This window comes from Oncorhynchus gorbuscha, unplaced genomic scaffold (assembly GCF_021184085.1).
Source record: "Oncorhynchus gorbuscha isolate QuinsamMale2020 ecotype Even-year unplaced genomic scaffold, OgorEven_v1.0 Un_scaffold_2769, whole genome shotgun sequence".
NCBI lineage: Eukaryota > Metazoa > Chordata > Actinopteri > Salmoniformes > Salmonidae > Oncorhynchus > Oncorhynchus gorbuscha.
The window spans coordinates 29,371-50,000 of NW_025747190.1; the positions used below are offsets into that span (position 1 = coordinate 29,371).

At 45.1% G+C, this 20,630-nt stretch overlaps 2 protein-coding genes across 3 annotated transcripts in view; one reads left to right on the forward strand and one right to left on the reverse strand.

Moving 5' to 3' along the window:
• The window catches only part of LOC124026556 (ubiquitin carboxyl-terminal hydrolase 42-like), a 25,965-nt gene extending 20,025 nt beyond the window's left edge, over positions 1–5,940 (forward strand). For both annotated transcript variants that reach the window (XM_046339466.1, XM_046339467.1), the window contains exons 11-18: positions 172–272; positions 451–607; positions 689–1,300; positions 1,423–1,499; positions 1,824–2,966; positions 3,083–3,450; positions 3,567–3,673; positions 3,831–5,940. In XM_046339466.1, the coding sequence (XP_046195422.1) occupies positions 172–272; positions 451–607; positions 689–1,300; positions 1,423–1,499; positions 1,824–2,966; positions 3,083–3,450; positions 3,567–3,634 (2,526 nt within the window). In that variant the 3' untranslated portion in view covers positions 3,635–3,673; positions 3,831–5,940. The remainder of the gene's footprint in view (positions 1–171; positions 273–450; positions 608–688; positions 1,301–1,422; positions 1,500–1,823; positions 2,967–3,082; positions 3,451–3,566; positions 3,674–3,830) is intronic.
• Positions 4,002–20,630, reverse strand: part of LOC124026557 (cytohesin-3) — a 22,624-nt gene continuing 5,995 nt past the window's right edge. The window contains exons 9-12 of the mRNA XM_046339468.1: positions 13,599–13,675; positions 12,640–12,711; positions 12,335–12,489; positions 4,002–6,720 (exon numbers count right to left, since the gene is read on the reverse strand). Coding sequence (XP_046195424.1) covers positions 6,648–6,720; positions 12,335–12,489; positions 12,640–12,711; positions 13,599–13,675 — 377 coding nt within the window. The 3' untranslated portion in view covers positions 4,002–6,647. The remainder of the gene's footprint in view (positions 6,721–12,334; positions 12,490–12,639; positions 12,712–13,598; positions 13,676–20,630) is intronic.

The following is a 20,630-nucleotide window of genomic DNA, read 5'->3' on the forward strand; positions in this document are numbered from 1 at the left end:
TTACAACCTCCAAGCGAATAAGCCTTTTACGACTTCTATGTCAGCCTGATGTATTTGATTACATATGTCTTCTACAGGGGGTTATGGTTACTATGGTGTCCGTGTGACGTACTGTATGTTTGTGGGATGCATGTCTATAATTTCTCTCCTTCTCCCCCCACTTTCTCTCAGGCTAGCAACGGCCAGTGGCACCAGATGAATGACTCCTCTGTATCAGTCAGTGACATCAGATCAGTCCTCAACCAGCAGGCATACGTCCTCTTCTATATCAGGTGAGTAGCTAGCTCCCATTCACCTTTTGTTTGAATGATGAAAAATATATCTGAGCGTTGAAGCATTACGTGTGTTTCTAAAATGAAGTCTGCTTGACGATGCAATAGTCCTGTGCAGGATTTCCCTTTTAGTGGATGTTTCTCATCTGTGATGGGTGCTGCCTGTTCTTGCCACCAGGTCACCTGATCTGAAGAACGGAGGGGACTACAACCACATGAGTCAGCCCCCTGGACAGTCGTCCCCCCGCCCCATCCTCACACCCCGGGTCAACATTGGGCCACGACACACCAACACTTGCTTCATAGGACCACAGCTGCCCCCACACATGGCCAAGGTACAGCCTCAACACACACTAGCCTCTGCACAATCTTCTGTTCAAAAGCAACGTGTAATAACTGTCCTTTTTTTCCCCCAGAACACCTTTCACAATGGGAACGGCTCCCTAAGGGACTTCCCCTCTGGCTCTAAGCCCAGCAGTGGGAGCAGCAGCATGGGCAAGACTAGCTATGGCCTGCTCTCCTCTTCTTCCTCTTCCTCTCATTCTCTAAGCTGTCCTACAGGTATCCCTGACACTGCCAAGCGCCAGAAGCTCTCCTTCTTCATCGGTCAGGGCAAACAGATCCGCCCCTCCTCATCATCCTCCTCTTATGCCCAGCCGTCCTCCTGTTCTTCGTCACAGACTACCTCCGACATGTCCGTGCCGCGGGCTCCTTGCATAAACGGTACACCCTCCGTTAACGGAAACGGTCATGGAGCCTCATTCCTGGTGCCGTATGGCCAGGAGTCATCGGAGGAGTCTGACCAGGAGGGAGGCAGTGGTCTGGAGAACGGCACAACCAAGCCTCACGTTAACGGGAGGAAGGGAGGGCCCGTCCCCAGAGTCCTGGCCCTCAAGCCCAACGGCATCATTAACGGCCAGGCCACCATGCACCATAACGGGTCTGGGACAAATGGCTCCTCCAAACTCAGCCAGATCGGACATCAGAATGGACACCACAAAGTTAATGGCATCAAACACCCGGAGAAGGTACTTCAGTCGAGACACGCACACATATTTAAATACTTTACTTGAATCCACACATCACATTACATTTGCAGAATCTTCACACACACAAGCAGCTGTGTATTATCTGTGTTGTTGTTGTGCAGGTCAACGGTCATGTACTGTCTCCTGGGTTGGGTCCCAGCATTTCTAATGGGGTGGAGTCTCACCCTAGTGGCCCAAGGTGAGTGTATCGCCTCGTGTACACCGGTTGCATCAAACTGTTCCGGCAGAAGTCTGTTTATTTGATTGTGAGGCTGCGACTCCTCTGCCGGACTAGGTTGAGTGCGTGGCACTGCGTGCAGTGTGCCTCATGCGTTGGTTTGCCGTGCAATGTGTAGCATGATACTTTTTGTTGTGATGCAGTGCATGGATTGTGAAGACTACGTGAGATGTACCATACAGCAATAACCTGTGTGCACGCAGCATTAATTGTTTTACCTATTTTGTTTTATCAGATTCTCTCATGATCATTTTGATGTACAGTAATTGATATATTTTTCTACAGCAAAGAGGTGTATCGTGCCATCCCCAGCCAGGACAGCCCGTCTCAGAGCCTTCACAGTGCCGACAGAGATAGCCACCTCTCCCCAACCCCAGAGAAAAGGACAACAACTCACTCTGACCCCCTCCCTCACCACCCACCATCAACCACTGCTAACCCGCCATCCTCATTGGCAGATGTTGGCGCTAAGCCACCTACTGACACCATGAGGGAATCCAGCTCCACCTCCAACCCTGGGGCCTTACCCCTCCAGCCCACCCCCCACTCCCTCAGAACCCTAGTCTCTCCAGCCTTCTCCCAGCCCCTCTCTGGACCAGGCCTGGGGACCACAGAAGGCCTCGGCGCACCACACAGCAGATCTGGGGAGGATGTCAGGGAGACTGAGAACAGCCCAGCAGCAGGACTGGATGGACGGCTGGACGGCAAGCCCAGCTCCAGAGAGGGAAGAGACCGGATGTATTCTTCAGATAATTCTTCTGATAAGGGGAGAGACCGACTATATTCTTCGGACCGCGATAAGGATGGAGACCGGCTGTACTCTTCTGACCGGGATAAAGACGGAGAAAGGAATGGGTACCACCGTGACATGAGCCGTGAACGCAACTGGGACCGTGACTCAGACCGCTATCGACACCGGCGGGACCACAGAGATCGAGAACACCACCGAGACCGAGAACACCACCGGTCGTACCGTGATCGCTCGGCCAGCCGGGACAGACACTGGGAGTCAGAGCGTCGCTGGGAGAGGAACGCCTACCACCCCAGGGACAGGGACCGCTGCCACCACCACTACCACAGACCCAGAGAGAACAGGGAGAGGGACAGGAGGGAGCACAGCCTCCCCCACAGAGAGGAGCCTCACGGACGCTCCAGGTGGAGGGGGGAGAGGGGTGAACGTAAGGACAGGGGTGATGGTAAGAGGGGTTACTACCCTTCACAGGAGGAGACCCCCCTGCCCACCCCACTAAGCTCCAACACCAAACCCAGTCAGCCCCCCACTAGCCCAGACCTCTCCCCAGCCAGACCAGCTCTGGAGAAACGACCCGATCCTCTGAGAGAGGACAGCGTTGAGGAACGTCGGGCCAAGAAACACAAGAAGAGCAAGAAGAAGAAGTCCAAGGACAAAGCTAGGCGTCGAGAGAATGGGTAAGGCAGTCATATTTTTTTTCTATGTGTATTTTATTACCTCCACAGTAATAGATAAGGTGCCAGAGAAATTCATTCAGTTACTTTAACCCTGACCTGCGTGTTCTTTCTTCAAGGACCTCTGATGTGGATTCCTCTGACAGGGCTGCCGATGGCAGCAGGTCCTCCAAACACAAGAAGAAGAAGAAGAAGAAGAGGAGGCACGACACTGACATGGAGGACGAGAAGTCCCGCTCTACCCAGAGTTCCGAGGGGCACCGTGACCCCAACGCCCCCCGGGAGAGTCGCAGGGCGAGCAGCAGTGACGGGGAGAGGGCGAGCAGGAAGCGACGTTACCAGGACGATGATGGCTCTGACAATAGCTACCCCGAGAAACACCATCGCTCCGATGACGAGGACAACAAAGACCGCTTCTTCTCTCGCAATATATCGCCAACAGCCACCTCTCACAACGCATCGCACCACCACCTCAATGGGCACACAGGTAAGAAATGAGCTGATTTTAGAAACCATACAATGGTTTTGATATATCTGGTCCACTAGTATTTTTCAGTTTAACTGTTCAATAATCTTGACCGCAATATGTTTTTTCTCTTGTAGGTAATGGCTTCAGTCGACCCAATGGAAACTCCCACGGATGTTCTACCAATGGACTGTACAATGAATGACATTAGATTTTCTCTGTTTGACCAGAGAAACAGAACAATGTAAGTGTCTTACTTTTACGTCGGTCTTACTCAGAGAATCTCTATGCTTGACTGTGTGCTTATGTGTGGAAACAGTAGCCAGTTTCTTGTCTTCTTGATTGTCCAGATACTGTAATGGGTCTGTATGCAAACGTAACACATCTCTCTCCCATTGCAGACTTGGAATACTGTAAAAATCAACCTTTATGGAAAAGTGAAATGCAACAGGAATGTCATCCCGAATATTTGAACGTGGTGCTGAATTACTGGGAATATACTGTATTTTTACCACACAAATGTTTTAAAGATTCTACCAGATTCTTTTTTTTTTAAAGTTTTTTTTCTTTTCTAATTCATTCGGTAGACACTTGTCACTCAATGGACATTTATGAAAAATAATTAATATATATACACGTTGTAAACAAAAAAGAAGCCTGGAGCTTGATCATCTCAACTGCTGCTTAGTGGAAGACTCAGGATTTGTTAAAATGAGACTTTTTCCTCCTCAGTGAAGTGACCACTTGGTTAAATAATCGAACAACTATTGTTGTTGCCTAGGAGATGACCTGTTTGATATGACTTCAGTTGGCTGCAAGTTTGTCACCATTATCCACATATCTGTATAGCTGGAGTTGTTGGTAAAAAAAAAAGATTAAAAGAAAATGGAGGGAAACGTTATGAAGGAGTGAGGACCGTGTGGAAGAGAATGATCTGGCGGTGGTGACTACGTGTGCACTTACCACCATCTACTCCAATAGACATAAGGACATTGCCAGCTCTTTGTTGCTTTCAATTACTTTTTTAAATTCTCTTAAGCCTACAATTCTTTCTCTCAACACGTCACTGGAGAAGATTCCCTCCCTCTGCATCCCTCTCTTCACTCGCTTTCACTGAGATATAATTTCTATCCTTAACTCATTCAAGGATTTAAAAATCATAATAATAATCATGTTATCTTATGGCTGTGGACCTGTTTTTTTTTATTTTTTTTATTGCATCCAAAAGAATACTGTGAATTTAATTTTGAACTGTACTATCAGTTATTTTTTTATACATTAAAACAGTCCTGTATCAGGAATACCAATGTAGAATTTCTTTTTTTGTTTTAGAATTCCCACAACATAATTTAGACTGTGTTCTATGGACATAAGTCAGTAGAATGGTATGATGATCTGCTTTTGGTCTGTTTGGATGGCTTTGTTTTCTACCTTAAAAAAAAAGACCAAAACATGTAAATGGTTGTTAATACATTTCTAGTTCTACAATAGCATGTCAAATTTATACATTGTACAAGGTATATAAAACGCCTTAATACATTTAATGTCATTATTATTATTATTTTTTTGAGTGAATGCTGTTGATTGATTGGGGATGTACACACAGATGGTGAAAAGTTTCTGCCATTTTATTGGAAGGAGTAATTTGTCTGACTTTTGGTAAAAAAGATTGCATGAGTGATTGTTTAATTGGTTGCTTGGATAGACTGAAACACTTTGGATTTAGGGCTAACAGTGGTTAGGTAATTTTTCATATTGTTTCCAGGTTACACAATGATAGTGTGGGAGTTCAAAACAGGACCGGTGTACTAATGTCCACATACAATAGACCGTGTGGAAGCTATAACCTAAAGAATAGATGGCTGGGTAGGTATCAGACTGGTCAGTTAAACAGGAGAAGATCTGGTATTTTTACTCAAAATTCTCAACATTAAGGCTGCTGTAACATTCTGAGATTCTCTTGGAACTTTACAAAAGTTTTGTAAAAGCTCATCTGTCTCACAATGGGGCGATTTAGATCCAAACCTGATCTATTCAAACTTTTTGCTGAAGTGTTACACTTGGCACTCTAGAAATTGAGGTCATTTCCAATTGAGCTGACATATGCAGCGTTTACCGTGAATGCAGTCTCTGCTTACGCGGGAACATTGAAATGTATTGGCAATCACGCTGTAACGCTGACTTCTACGATACAGAGTGAATAGAGCCATTCGTTTTCACCTTGACACCTTCCAATGTAAAAACCAGCTGGCTTGGCTGCTACATTTATCTGTTTCTTTTAGAAATATGAGAAGTTGTTTTCTTCATTTGCTCTGTGGAGTTGGAGTTGAGGGTTTCTTCCACTGCAGTATGTAATCTGTAATGCTCATTGCTCAACTTTGAAATGTGAACAAACGGGTGTAGGCTAGCCATAACCTTTTACATGCTACAGCAACAAACTATGTACAGTACATATAATGTCAAGGGGAATACACTTTTGTAATTAGAAAATAAATATGAAAAGCAAATGTACAGCAGTGGACTTTGAATCAATACATAAACTAGCTTTGAATAACTGTCACACAAACTTGACAATATGTATTATTAATACAGTATATTATAGCTCTGCAGGAATTCACATTTGACCTTACATAGACCATAGTGATATCTAATATAAACTGGCAACAACTGGGTATGGCATTATAAAAAAAAAAGGAAAGAAAACAAATTCTTATTGTACACTACTTGTATCAGTTGTTTTGCAGGTGAAAATCTGACCCGTTGATTCCTAAACGTTTGAGGTTCTTCTGACATTGAAATCATACTCTATTCACCCACTAGAGGACAATGTGGAGCTAGCCAAGCTGTCCATGTTTCTTCGAGCCTGCTTCGATGGTTGGGGAAAGCGCCGTCTGTATGGGGACATTGGGGAGGCCCCACACAGCCTCATACATACTGCTCAGACCATTGTCCTTTTCACAATACAGTACATTCACACATACAATTTATAGTTGTGTGCATTGCATTCACACATGCATCTGAAAATGAACTTATAACCAAAATGTCAAGTGCCCTTCCCGACTTGTCCTTTATCCGTACTGATGAAGTGTAGACAGGTTGCATCCGAAGTCAAATCCCCACTAAATCTGGATCCCCTTGTCTGCTGTGGCCATGTCTCCTGTCTCCTGGAGGTCCATGCTGGTGTCACTGATGATAGGGTGGGTGTGGTCAGGTTCTCCTCACTTCTTATTGGCTATCCTCCGCTTCCTGGTGGCTAGCATGTCATAGAAGGGATCCCTGCTGATGCTTGCTCTGTAGAGAGAGATGGATTGGTTATGAAAAATAAACAATGGTTGTGTATTACAGTAGCCTGTGTAGGCCTTTTGTGAGCAGGTCTGGGAATAGTTTCCCCATCTTTACTATATTCGGTATCGGCACAGTTCACATTCTAACCTACACTGTCGACCAAGGAAAACATTGCAATTGGTTTCATGTTTTTCAGCCTCTGAAGGAATACCTCTCTATCAACATAGATGTAACACAATAAAGCTGTCTCAACAAGCTTGTTCTTCGGTACATTACTGCAGGCTATTATACACCCCCATATTCCCTTGAAGACTGCAGAGGGAAAAGCCATAGCGGTCCATTAAATTACTGAGAAAAGCCTTGCGTCCGGTCTGAGTTGGTTGTTGTTTTCTCTCTTCACACACAAACCCCAACGGGACAGTAATAGGGTTGAGTAATTCACTGCTTTCCCGGCAGTAGGAACACAGGACATGCTGAAATGGCCATTCTGTGTATGTGTGTCATGCGAACCACAGAGGAGACTACCTAAAGCTGAGTCAGGGTACAGAGTGTGAGGGAAAGCAACCCTGTCCTGTTCTGCACACAGTCTGTCACCCTGTCCCACAGTCTCACATCTACACATAGAAGAGTTCTATAAACCTGATCTACAGCTGTGATTTCATACAGGGCTGGTATGCACTAGGAAAGGAACTGGTTTCCCACTGTAAACTCCCTGTCCAACACCCTATCTAAGGTATTCATTGCAGAACTGAAGTTGACATGTCTCCCTGTCAAATCTCCTTAACTGTGTATGGCATCCACGTCTTCCAAACAAGCTTGGCAGTAAGGTTGTGGAACCCGTAGAAAAATCTATTTTGTTGATTCTAATGGAAACCCAGCTGTCAATTGCAAATGGTGTTTCTATATCATCATGCCTGATGAGAGTATCATATAATATGATTTCTGCCTCAGATATTGATCATTGGAAAGCTCAGCTGAGAGGAGCTATGATCAATCACCCTCTGGGTCCATTTTAACAGAGCATCTTACTCCTTAACAAGACAGCATTTGTGTATGATAAATAGTTTGGATTTGGCAAAAACACTAAGAGGAAAGAATTGAGGCAGAGTGCCAGAGAAAGAGAGTGTAATGCGTGTCTTCTAGCTCTCCTGTCTATAGGCTAATCTAGAGGGCTTTATCAACTGGAAACCTATTTAACCTCCAGAGAGCAGTCTTATCTACCGCACACTGTGAGAAAGTTAGCCTCTCAGCCATATGTGTTAGTGAGTCACACAGTTACATCAAAAAGTTCACACATGGGAAGAAACACATGGTCATAGTGCTATTTGTGTAAAGACCAATGTATCTTCAAAGAAGCGTCGGTGAATACTGGTGTAATCCTAGCTTTGTCATCACTTCCACATCACGGACAAACTGAATTGGTCCACCCACACAGACAGCGTTGTGAAGAAGGCACAGCAGCGCCTCTTCAACCTCAGGAGGCTGAAGAAATTTGGCTTGTCACCAAAATCACTCACAAACTTCTACAGATCATCCTGTCGGGCTGTATCACCGCCTGGTACGGCAACTGCTCCGCCCACAACCGTAAGGCTCTCCAGACGGTAGTGAGGTCTGCACAACGCATCACCGGGGGCAAACTACCTGCCCTCCAGGACAACTACACCACCCGATGTCACAGGAAGGCCAAAAAGATCAAGGACAACAACCACCCGAGCCACTGACTGTTCACCCCGCTATCATCCAGAAGGCGAGGTCAGTACAGGTGCATCAAAGCAGGGACCGAGAGACTGAAAAACAGCTTCTATCTCAAGGCCATCAGACTGTTAAACAGCCACCACTAACATTGAGTGGCTGCTGCCAACATACTGACTCAACTCCAGACACTTTAATAATGTAAATTTATGTAAAAATGTATCACTAGCCACCTTAAACAATGCCACTTAATATAATGTTTACATACCCTACATTACTCATCTCATATGTATATGTATATACTGTACTCATTTAAACTTCTGCATCTTGCTGCATCTTGCCATCTTTATGTAATACATTTTTTCCCACCTATATTTAACCAGGTAGGCTAGTTGAGAACAAGTTCTCATTTGTAACTGCGACCTGGCCAAGATAAAGCCTAGCAATTCGACATACAACAACACAGAGTTACACATGGAATAAACAAAACATACAGTCAATAATACAGTAGAACAAAAGAATACAAAATGTCTATATACAGTGAGTGCAAATGAGGTAAGTTAAGGAAATAAATGGGCCATGGTGGCGAAGTAATTACAATATAGCAATTAAACACTGGAATGGTAGATCGGCAGAAGATGAATGTGCAGGTAGAGATACTGGGGTGCAAAGGAGCAAAATAAATAAATAAATACCAGTATGGGGATGAGGTAGGTAGATAGATGGGCTGTTTGCAGATAGGCTAAGTACAGGTGCAGTGATCTGTAAACTGCTCTGGCAGCTGGTGCTTAAAGCTAGTGAGGGAGATGTGAGTCTCCAGCTTCAGAGATTTTTGCAATTTGTTCCAGTCATGGGCAGCAGAGAACTGGAAGGAAAGACGACCAAAGGAGGAATTGGCTTTGGGGGTGACCAGTGAGATATACCTGCTGGAGAGTGTGCTACGAGTCGGTGATGCTATGGTGACCAGAGAACTAAGATAAGGCGGGGCTTTACCTAGCAGAGACTTGTAGATAACCTGTAGCCAGTGGGTTTGGCGACGAGTATGAAGCGAGGGCCAACCAACGTGAGGTCGCAATGGTGGGTAGTGTATGGGGCTTTGGTGACAAAACGGATTGCACTGTGATAGACTGCATCCAGTTTGTTGAGTAGAGTGTTGGAGGCTATTTTATAGATGACATCACCGAAGTCGAGGATCGGTAGGATGGTCAGTTTTACGAGGGTATGTTTGGCAGCATGAGTGAAGGATGCTTTGTTGCGATATAGTAAGCCAATTCTAGATTTAATTTTGGATTGGAGATGCTTAATGTGAGTCTGGAAGGAGAGTTTACAGTCTAACCAGACACCCAGGTATTTGTAGTTGTCCACGTATTCTAAGTCAGAGCCGTCCAGAGTAGTGACAGTGGACGGGCGAGCATGTGCAGGCAGCGATCGATTGAAAAGCATGCATTTAGTTTTACTTGCATTTAAGAGCAGTTGGAGGCCACGGAAGGAGAGTTGTATGGCATTGAAGCTCATCTGGAGGTTAGTTAACACAGTGTCCAAAGAAGGGACAGAAGTATACAGAATGGTGTCGTCTGCGTAGAGGTGGATCAGAGAATCACCAGCAGCAAGAGCAACCTCATTGATGTATACAGAAAAGAGAGTTGGCCCGAGAATTGAACCCTGTGGCACACCCATAGAGACTGTCAGAGGTCCAGACAACAGGCCCTCTGATTTGACACACTGAACTCTATCAGACAAGCAGTTGGTAAACCAGGCGAGGCAATCATTTGAGAAACCAAGGCTGTCGAGTCTGCCAATAAGAATGTTGTGATTGACAGAGTCGAAAGCCTTGGCCAGGTCTATGAATACGGCTGCCCAGTAATGTCTCTTATCGATGGCGGTTATGATGTCATTTAGAACCTTGACCGTAGCTGAGGTGCACCCATGACCAGCTCGGAAACCAGATTGCATAGCGGAGACGGTATGGTGGGATTCGAAATGATCAGTAATCTGTTTGTTAACTTGGCATTCGAAGACCTTAGAAAGACAGGGTAGGATAGATATAGGTCTGTAGCAGTTTGGGTCTAGAGTGTCACCCCCTTTGAAGAGGGGGATGACCGCGGCAGCTTTCCAATCTTTGGGAATCTCAGACGATACGAAAGAGAGGTTGAACAGGCTAGTAATAGGGGTTGCAACAATTTCGGCAGATCATTTTAGATAGAGAGGGTCCAGATTGTCTAGCCCGGCTGATTTGTAGCGGTCCAGATTTTGCAGCTCTTTCAGAACATCGGCTATCTGGATTTGGTTAAAGGAGAAATGGTGGGGGCTTTGGCGGGTTGCTATGGAGAGTGCCGGGCAGTTGACCGGGGTAGGGATAGCCATGTGGAAAGCATGGCCAGCCGTAGAGAAATGCTTATTGAAATTCTCAATTATAGTGGATTTATCGGTGGTGACAATGTTTCCTAGCCTCAGAGCAGTGTGTAGCTGGGAGGAGGTGCTCTTATTCTCCATGGACTTTACAGTGTCCCAGAACTTTTTTGAGTTAGTACTACAGGATGCAAATTTTTGTTTGAAACAGCTTGCCTTAGCTTTTCTAACTGCCTGTGTATATTTGTTCCTAACTTCCCTGAAAAGCTGCATATCACGGGGGCTATTCGATGCTAATGCAGAATGCCACAGGATGTTTTTGTGCTGGTCAAGGGCAGACAGGTCTGGCGTGAACCAAGGACTATATCTATTCCTAGTTCTACATTTTTTGAGAGGGGCATGCTTATTTAAGATGGTGAGGAAGGCACTTTTAAAGAATAGCCAGGCATCATCTACTGACGGGATCAGGTCAATGTCATTCCAGGACACCCCGGCCAGGTCGATTAGAAAGGCCTGCTCGCAGAATTGTTTCAGGGAGCGTTTCCCAGTGATGAGGAGTGGTCGTTTGGTCGCAGACCCATTAAGGATGCAGGCAATGAGGCAGTGATCGCTGAGATCTCGAATGAAAACAGCAGAGGTGTATTTGGAGGGCGAATTAGTTAGGATAACATCTATGAGGGTGCCTGTGTTTACTGATTTGGGGTTGTACCTGGTAGGTTCATTGATAATTTGTGTGAGATTGAGGCCATCAAGCTTAGTTTGTAGGATGGCCGGGGTGTTAAGCATGTCCCAGTTTAGGTCACCTAGTAGCATGAGCTCAGAAGATAGATGGCGGGCAATCAGTTCACATATAGTATCGAGGGCACAGCTGGGGGCAGAGGGAGGTCTATAGCAAGTGGTAACAGTGAGAGACTTGTTTCTGGAAAGGTGAATTTTTAGAAGTAGAAGCTCAAATTGTTTGGGTACAGACTTAGAAAGTAATACAGAACTCTGCAGGCTATCTTTGCAGTAGATTGCAAAACTGCCCCCTTTGGCAGTTCTATCTTGGCGGAAAACATTATAGTTAGCAATGGAGATTTCAGGGTTTTTGGTGGTTTTCCTAAGCCAGGATTCAGACACGGCTAAGACATCTGGGTTGGCAGAGTGTGCTAAAGCAGTGTATCACTAGCCACTTTAAACTATGCCACTTTATGTTTATATACCCTACATTACTCATCTCATGTGTATATACTGTACTCGATACCATCTACTGCATCTTGCCTATGCCGTTCTGTACCATCACTCATTCATATATCTTTATGTACATATTCTTTATCCCTTTACACTTGTGTGTATAAGGTAGTAGTTGTGGAATTGTTAGGTTAGATTACTCATTGGTTATTACTGCATTGTCGGAACTAGAAGCACAAGCATTTCGCTACCCTCGCATTAACATATGCTAACCATGTGTATGTGACAAATAACATTTGATTTGATTTTGAATCATGGTGAGTTGCGAACCACTGGTGTCTCGTAGCAGACTCTTGGTTGTGTTTACATGGTGGGCAAAAACCTTAGGTGGGTTACAGCGAAAACGTACTTGATGGATTTGATCCACTCCTCCTTCTCCTCTGTGGTGGGCGCTGAAATCCTGTACACTGTGTGGTTGCCCTCGACGACCCGGCCATCCGCCTCAGTCTTACACGCCTTGATCAATGAACCCTTGTGATTGGGGTTGTAGAGCTCGAAACAGTTCTGATTGGACAACAGGGTTAGAGAGAGAGGGAGATAAATAATTAGCTAGGGTGAATATTCAAGTGGAAAGTACACAGAGACTAAGTATCCAGTTCATTTCATTAGCCCATTCTCATGCATTGTTTTCTTTCCATATTTTGTGGAACTTACCGGCTTCCTGGGCTCGTCCACCTCTCTTATGCTAAGGTTCTCTAGAGGAATGATCCCACGAGGTTCCTTGTCCTGGAGACAACGCAAAGAACACATTCAATACATGATTTAATATATAAACACACTGCATATAGTTATATGCCAATTGATTTATGCAGCTGCCCTTACATAAATGAATTTGTTGTGGCAAACTTCCTGCAAGTTTTGGCAAAAACTACATAGTGTGCCACAACTGTTTACCAGAAGCCTGTTTTTTGGTAAGGGTGTTTCAAAAACTACAAGTAGGTTTTATATACACATAAGGGTGTATAAATCAGTCATACTCAATACAGGAAAACTAAGTAACTTCTTAACTGTACATGGTCTGTATCCTACACACATTACAACTGTACTATACTGTTATTGTTCACACTGAGGTCACACAGAGTGGTGTACCTAGGGGAGAAGTAACACAATCCTACAGTGGATTTCTATTGTGTCTGGGAGGCTCTGCAGGATGGGAGTCTGGGGGTAGTCTGGAAGCTGAGGAGACCTTGAAGAACAGAGCAGAACAGCCCCCCTGTCGTCCACAGTCTTTCTCTTAATGAGAGAACACAGCAGGGATGGGATGCCCGGGGACTGGACTGGACTGGGCTGGGTGCTCAGTGCTCAGTGCTGGGGGGTGGGCTCTAAGCAGTGTGTATGGGTGTGCTGGTTTGTGCCTATGTGTGTCAGCGTGTGTAGGGTAATGGGGGAGGGGTCTGGGCTAGGCCAGATGTGCAGCAGACCGCCCAGATGTTTTCCATGCATCGTGTTAATTGCTGGCCCGGGGTGCATTTAGGTCAAAGGGCCGGGCTGCATCTGCTACAGACTGGCTGTGGCTGACTGGCTACAAATGACATACAATAGCCACTCTCTCTGACTGTCTGCCTATGATTTCTCTCTCTCTCTCTCATTGACAAAACCACACGCTAACTTACCGTTGTGTATTCAAAATAGTACAGGCAGTTGTCAGTCAGAATGAACCACCGTCTCTTCCAGGTCTTCACTCTTCCACCTGTAGAGAAACATACCAGACATGTTGAGTAACAACATAGTAACATCATCACAGAGAGAGAGAAGAGCAAATGGCCAAGCCATGCGGAGAGGGAGTGTTGTAGGCTACACAGCCAATGAGATGATACTGCTAGTATTGCAGATAGAAATGTCATGTTAAGAGCTGACATGATTCCCTATATTCTACATACGCAATACATTTCTATCTGAATGTTCTGTAATGTTACACCCGCCTGAATAGACCCCAGGGCTATGTGTGTATGCTACATTAATCACTTGGGCCTTTACAATACTATAGAAAAGCAACTACAAGGGTGTAAGATGGAGGCTGCTTAGTGTCAACGTTGAAGCAACCAGCACAGCCTTTCTCTCAGACACATTTCAATGCAAACTACAAAAGCAGTTATGCATATTTCCATTGAGACTCAATGTTGAGACAGACAGACTAGCCTATAGCCCAGCCCTCAGTCCTTAGGAGGAGTACCCTACCCCTACCCTATCCTAGCCCTCCTACCCCCCAACCTACCCAGAAACCTTCCCTCCAACCCTACCCCTCCACGTGCCACATCTGGTTCTGATCAGCAGTCTGCCCATTAAGCTGATTCAATCAGTGGTCCAATATTCCCCCCCAGCCTCCCCTCCCGGTCCCCAGAGGGCCCTACGCAATGTGCCGTATTGCTTGTGAAAACAGTCAAAATGTGTGTTCAATTTGGGTGAGAATCCTAGAAACGCAGCCTTTCACGTGTGACGCATTGCGTTGGCTCAGCCGGAGCTGGGGAGCATGGTTCATTGGTCAGGGATGGCTAGGCATGTGACAGTATACCCAACCCACTACATAATAAAGACATTTGCCTCTCAAATTAAGTGACACATCTTAATGTATTTAATTATTTTATAGATATAAAGTGAAAAGATACAGAGGGACAATTACTCATTCCGCATTTCTGTAAACTAACCAATGTAAACATGTTCAAGTGTTTGACATAATGAGTATACTTCAAGTACTAACAATTCAAAATGGGGATTTTGGGCCTATTTCTAGAAGCATTTATCAGTCTCAACTCAGCTGTTTTCCATTGGCCGAATCGCTCTCTCTGTACCGTGAAGGCAGCCAAAGCCAGTCTGTCTGTCCAACCGACCAGGAAGTGTGAAGAACAGAATGAGTAACAAGATACAATTCTCAGACATTGCATTTTTTTCAAGAAGAATATCTCCTCACAATTTGGAGTTAAGGTTAACCCTTCTCTCCTTGAGTCAAGTCTCAATCAGTAGATAAATCCAGACATATAATTCTCTACAGTTGTACAGATAAGGATTATTTCATGCAAAATGATGCAAGCAGTCAATAATCCAGGTAATTATAAGTAATGATAATACATTGTACAACACTGAATGTACAAAACATTAGGAACACCTTCCTAATATTGAGTTCCAACCCCTTTGGCCCTCAGAACAGTCTGAATTTGTCTGGGCATGAAACTACAAGGTGTCAAAAACTTTCCACATGGATGCTGGCCCATGTTGACTCCAATGCTTCCCACAATTGTATCAAGTTGGTTGGATGTCCTTTGGGTGGTGGACCATTCTTGATACACACGGAAAACTGTTGAGCAGGAAAAACACAGCAGCGTTGCAGTTCTTGACACAGACCGGTCTGCCTGGCACCTACTACCATACCCCGTTCAAAGGCACTTAAACATTTTGTCTTACCCACTCACCCTCTGAATGCGACACATACACACAATCCATGTCTCAAGGCTTAAAAATCCTTCTTTAACCTGTCTCCTACCTTTCATCCACACTGATTTAAGTGGATTATAGCTTTCACCTGGTCAGTCTGTAATGGAAAGAGCAGGTGTTCTTAATGTTTTGTCCACTCAGTATATTATTATTAGTTTACTTATAGAGTGCTATAGAATCCTATAGTTTTATGTGGAATGCACTGTTTACATATTGTACAAACATACTGACATTCTAAAATAGGTATATGGGGGCCCCTGCAGTTCACTGTATTTTCCATGCAATACTCGAAGCACAGATGTCAGCCTGCCTGTCATATCATGTCAAAACCTGACATTGATTTATGTATTTATGCTGATGTTCCACATAGAGGGGAGCTCTACTAGACTCACAGCAGAGTACACCTACAGAGCTCTAACCTCAGTTAGGGCAGCTCAGTCGCTTCCATTTAACTACCTGACAGGCTGCTGTGATGACTCAGTTCACTACCTGACAGGCTGCTGTAATGACTCATTTAACTACGTGCCAGGCTGCTGTAATGACTCATTTAACTACCTGACAGGCTGCTGTGATGACTCATTTCACTACCTGACAGGCTGCCGTAATGACTCATTTAACTACCTGACAGGCTGCTGTGATGACTCAGTTCACTACCTGACAGGCTGCTGTAATGACTCATTTAACTACCCGACAGGCTGCTGTGATGACTCATTTCACTACCTGCCAGGCTGCTGTAATGACTCATTTAACTACCTGACAGGCTGCTGTGATGACTCATTTCACTACCTGACAGGCTGCTGTAATGACTCATTTAACTACCTGACAGGCTGCTGTAATGACTCATTTAACTACCTGACAGGCTGCTGTAATGACTCATTTAACTACCTGACAGGCTGCTGTGATGACTCATTTCACTACCTGCCAGGCTGCTGTGATGACTCATTTCACTACCTGACAGGCTGCCGTAATGACTCATTTAACTACCTGACAGGCTGCTGTGATGACTCAGTTCACTACCTGACAGGCTGCTGTAATGACTCATTTAACTACCCGACAGGCTGCTGTGATGACTCATTTCACTACCTGCCAGGCTGCTGTAATGACTCATTTAACTACCTGACAGGCTGCTGTGATGACTCATTTCACTACCTGACAGGCTGCTGTAATGACTCATTTAACTACCTGACAGGCTGCTGTAATGACTCATTTAACTACCTGACAGGCTGCTGTAATGACTCATTTAACTACCTGACAGGCTGCTGTGATGACTCATTTCACTACCTGCCAGGCTGCTGTAATGACTCATTTAACTACCTGACAGGCTGCTGTGATGACTCATTTAACTACCTGCCAGGCTGCTGTAATGACTCATTTAACTACCTGACAGGCTGCTGTGATGACTCATTTAACTACCTGACAGGCTGCTGTGATGACTCATTTAACTACCTGACAGGCTGCTGTAATGACTCATTTCACTACCTGACAGGCTGCTGTGATGACTCATTTCACTACCTGACAGGCTGCCGTAATGACTCATTTAACTACCCCACAGGCTGCTGTAATGACTCATTTCACTACCTGCCAGGCTGCTGTAATGACTCATTTCACTACCCCACAGGCTGCTGTAATGACTCATTTCACTACCTGCCAGGCTGCTGTAATGACTCATTTCACTACCCCACAGGCTGCTGTAATGACTCATTTCACTACCTGCCAGGCTGCTGTAATGACTCATTTCACTACCTGCCAGGCTGCTGTAATGACTCATTTAACTACCCCACAGGCTGCTGTAATGACTCATTTCACTACCTGCCAGGCTGCTGTAATGACTCATTTAACTACCTGACAGGCTGCTGTAATGACTCATTTCACTACCCCACAGGCTGCTGTAATGACTCATTTCACTACCTGCCAGGCTACTGTAATGACTCATTTCACTACCTGCCAGGCTGCTGTAATGACTCATTTCACTACCTGACAGGCTGCTGTAATGGCCTCTTTAACTACATCATAAAAAACACAGCTTCTCCATCAGGTAGCTCCATCCAAAGGGATGCTAAAATTAGCATACAGACTTATTGCAACTCTGAGAGAGGAAAATTGGAACTAAAATGATCTGGCAAGCACAGCTGGTGGGATGGAAAGAGAGGGGGGCATGGAAATTGGATAGATAGAGGATGCATTCCATAGGGCACCCTATTCTCTATATACGGTGTATTCGGAAAGTAGTCAGACCCCTTCACTATTTCCACATTTTGTTACGTTACAGACTTATTCTAAAATGGATTAAATCATTTTTACCCCATCAATCTGTATATAATACCCCATAATAACAAAGAAAGAATGGGTTTTTAGACATTTTTGCTAATTTATTACAAATTTTAAAAAACGGAAATATCACATTTACATAAGTATTCTTTGTTGAAGCACCTGTGGTAGAGATTACAGCCTCGAGTCTTCCTGGGTATGATGCTACAAGCTTGGCACACCTGGGCTTGACACACCCGGGCTCCCGAGTGGTGCAGCGGTCTGAGGCACTGCATCTCAGTGCTAGAGTTGTCACTACAGACCCTAGTTCGATTCCAGGCTGTATCACAACCGGCCGTGATTGGGAGTCCTATAGGACGGCGCACAATATGCCCAGCGTCGTCCGGGTTAGGGTTTGGCCGGGGTTTGCTAAATAAGAATTTGTTCTTGATTGACTTGCCTAGTTCAATAAATAAATAATAAATCATATTTGGGGAGTTTCTCCCATTCTTCTCTGCAGATGCTCTCAAGCTCTGTCAGGTTGGATGGGAAGTGTCGCTGCACAGTTATTTTCAGGTCTCTCCAGAGATGTTTGATCGGGTTCAAGTCTGGGTTCTGGCTGGGCTACTCATGGAGATTCAGAGACTTGTCCCGAAGCCACTCCTGCATTGTCTTGGATGTGTTCTTAGGGTCGTTGTCCTGTTGGAAAGTGAACCTTCACCCCAATGTGAGGTCCTGAGCGCTCTGGAGCAGGTTTTCATCAAGGATCTCTCTGTACTTTGCTCCGTTCATCTTTCCCTCGATCCTGACTAGTCTGCCAGTTCCTGCCGCTATAAAACATCCCCACAGCATGTTGCCGCCAACACCACCGTGCTTCACTGTAGGGATGGTGCCAAGTTTCCTCCAGAAGTGACGCTTGGCATTCAGGCCAAAGAGTTCAATCTTGGTTTCATCAGACCAGAGAATCTTGTTTCTTGTTGTCTGTGTCCATTTGATGCCTTTTAGCAAACTCCAAGCGGGCTGTCATGCACCTTTTACTGAGGAGGGGCTTCCATCTGGCCACTCTACCATAAAGGCCTGATTGGTGCAGTTCTACTGTGATGGTTGGCCTTCCACAGAGGAATGCTGGACCTCTGTCAGAGTGACCATCTGGTTCTTGGTCATCTCCCTGACCAAGGCCTTTCTCCCCCAATTGCTCAGTTTTGCAAGGAGGCCAGCTCTTGGAAGAGTATTGGTGGTTCCAAACTTCTCCCATGAAGAATGATGGAGGCCACTGTGTTCTTGGGGACTTTCAATGCTGCAGAATTGTTTTACTACCCTTCCCCAAATCTGTGCATGGACACAATCCTGTCTTGGAGCTCTAAGACAATTCCTTCGACCTCACAGCTTGGTTTTTGTTATGACATGTACTGTCAACTGTGGGACCTAATATAGACAGGTGTGTGCCTTTCCAAATCATGTCCAATCAATTGAATTTACCACAGGTGGACTCCAATCAAGATGTAGAAACATCAAGGATAATCAATGGAAACAGGATACACCTGAGCTCAATTTCGAGTCTCACAGCAGAGGGTCTGAATACTGATGTAAATAAGGTATTTAAGTTTTTATTTTTTAATAAATTATCTTTGTCATTAAGGGGGATTGTGTGTAGACTGATGAAGCCAAAACAATTATTTAATACATTTTAGAATAAGGCTGTAACGTAACAAAATGTGGAAAAAGTCAAGGGGTCTGAATACTTTCCGAATGCACTATAGTGCAATACACAGGCCCTGATCAAAAGTAGTGCACTATATAGGGAATAGGGTTCCATTTGACATGCAACCAGATAGGAGGAAGTAGGAAGCAGCAGGAGGTGTTTCAGGCCTGGAGGGCAGCAGGAGGTGTTTCAGGCCTGGAGGGCAGCAGCAGCAGGAGGTGTTTCACAGCAGGAGGTGTTTCAGGCCTGGAGGGCAGCAGCAGCAGGATGGAGGAACTCAGAACATCACAGGATCAGCACATACTGTAGCTAGCATACAGAACACATTCTCATAGTGCAAACCCATGACCTAAATAAAGGAAATGCACCCCTTCCTAGGGCCAGGAGTTTTTCCTGATCACTCTGGGTCCCTATTTTTAAACTCTAGCTACAAACCAATAATAACTGGTCCTCAGTTTTTCCTGGTCAGGTAACAAGGGCCCTAAAACTCCTGGCCGTACACCGTTCCCCAAAAGTGAAATAGCATGTTATCATGGTTAACATAAATGGGAGCTGTGTGAGACAGATGTTGGCCAGTCAGAGGAGGAATGTGATGGGTGGATCCTCATCCAAGATCAAAGAGATCACACAACCCATTCTAGATAACCCCATCACCCCTGTCAACCATAAGTCACAGATCCACACACATCTCTGCAACAAACAAGCTAATAGATGACCACTAACCAGCCAGCAGCTAATGCATCTGTTGACTTGGAAGATAAGAGCTAAATGTTGTTAGCATGGGACCTCAGGATGAGGTAAAGCAGAGGGGTGGGAGGCAGGGAGGGAGAGTAGGAGTAGAAGCTGTCCTAAACCATAGATCTAGTATCAGTTTACCGCCACCCTCAATCCTAACCATAACCATTCATGGGGATGGGGAAAATCTGACCCTGTATCAGTGGTTAGGGGTAACTTCTACTGGGATTTAGGGGGAGTACCTACCTCCTAGCGCAGAGTAAGAAGAAACAGCCAGTCAAAGAACAGAAAGGTGACAGGTCAAAGGGTGTGAGGGAAAACAAGAGGGCACATTTAAAACACTACCTAATTCAACAGAGACAACAATGACGTAGTAAGGACATAAAAGGAACGACAGAGCAAGGAGCAGCTGAATCACACAGACCACGCTTGGAGCGAGAGAGGGGGAAACAGAAGAAGAACGAGACAGTAGTGCAGAAACACAATACGAGACGAAAGAATTGCTTCGCCAAGTTCGCAACATTTCTCGCAT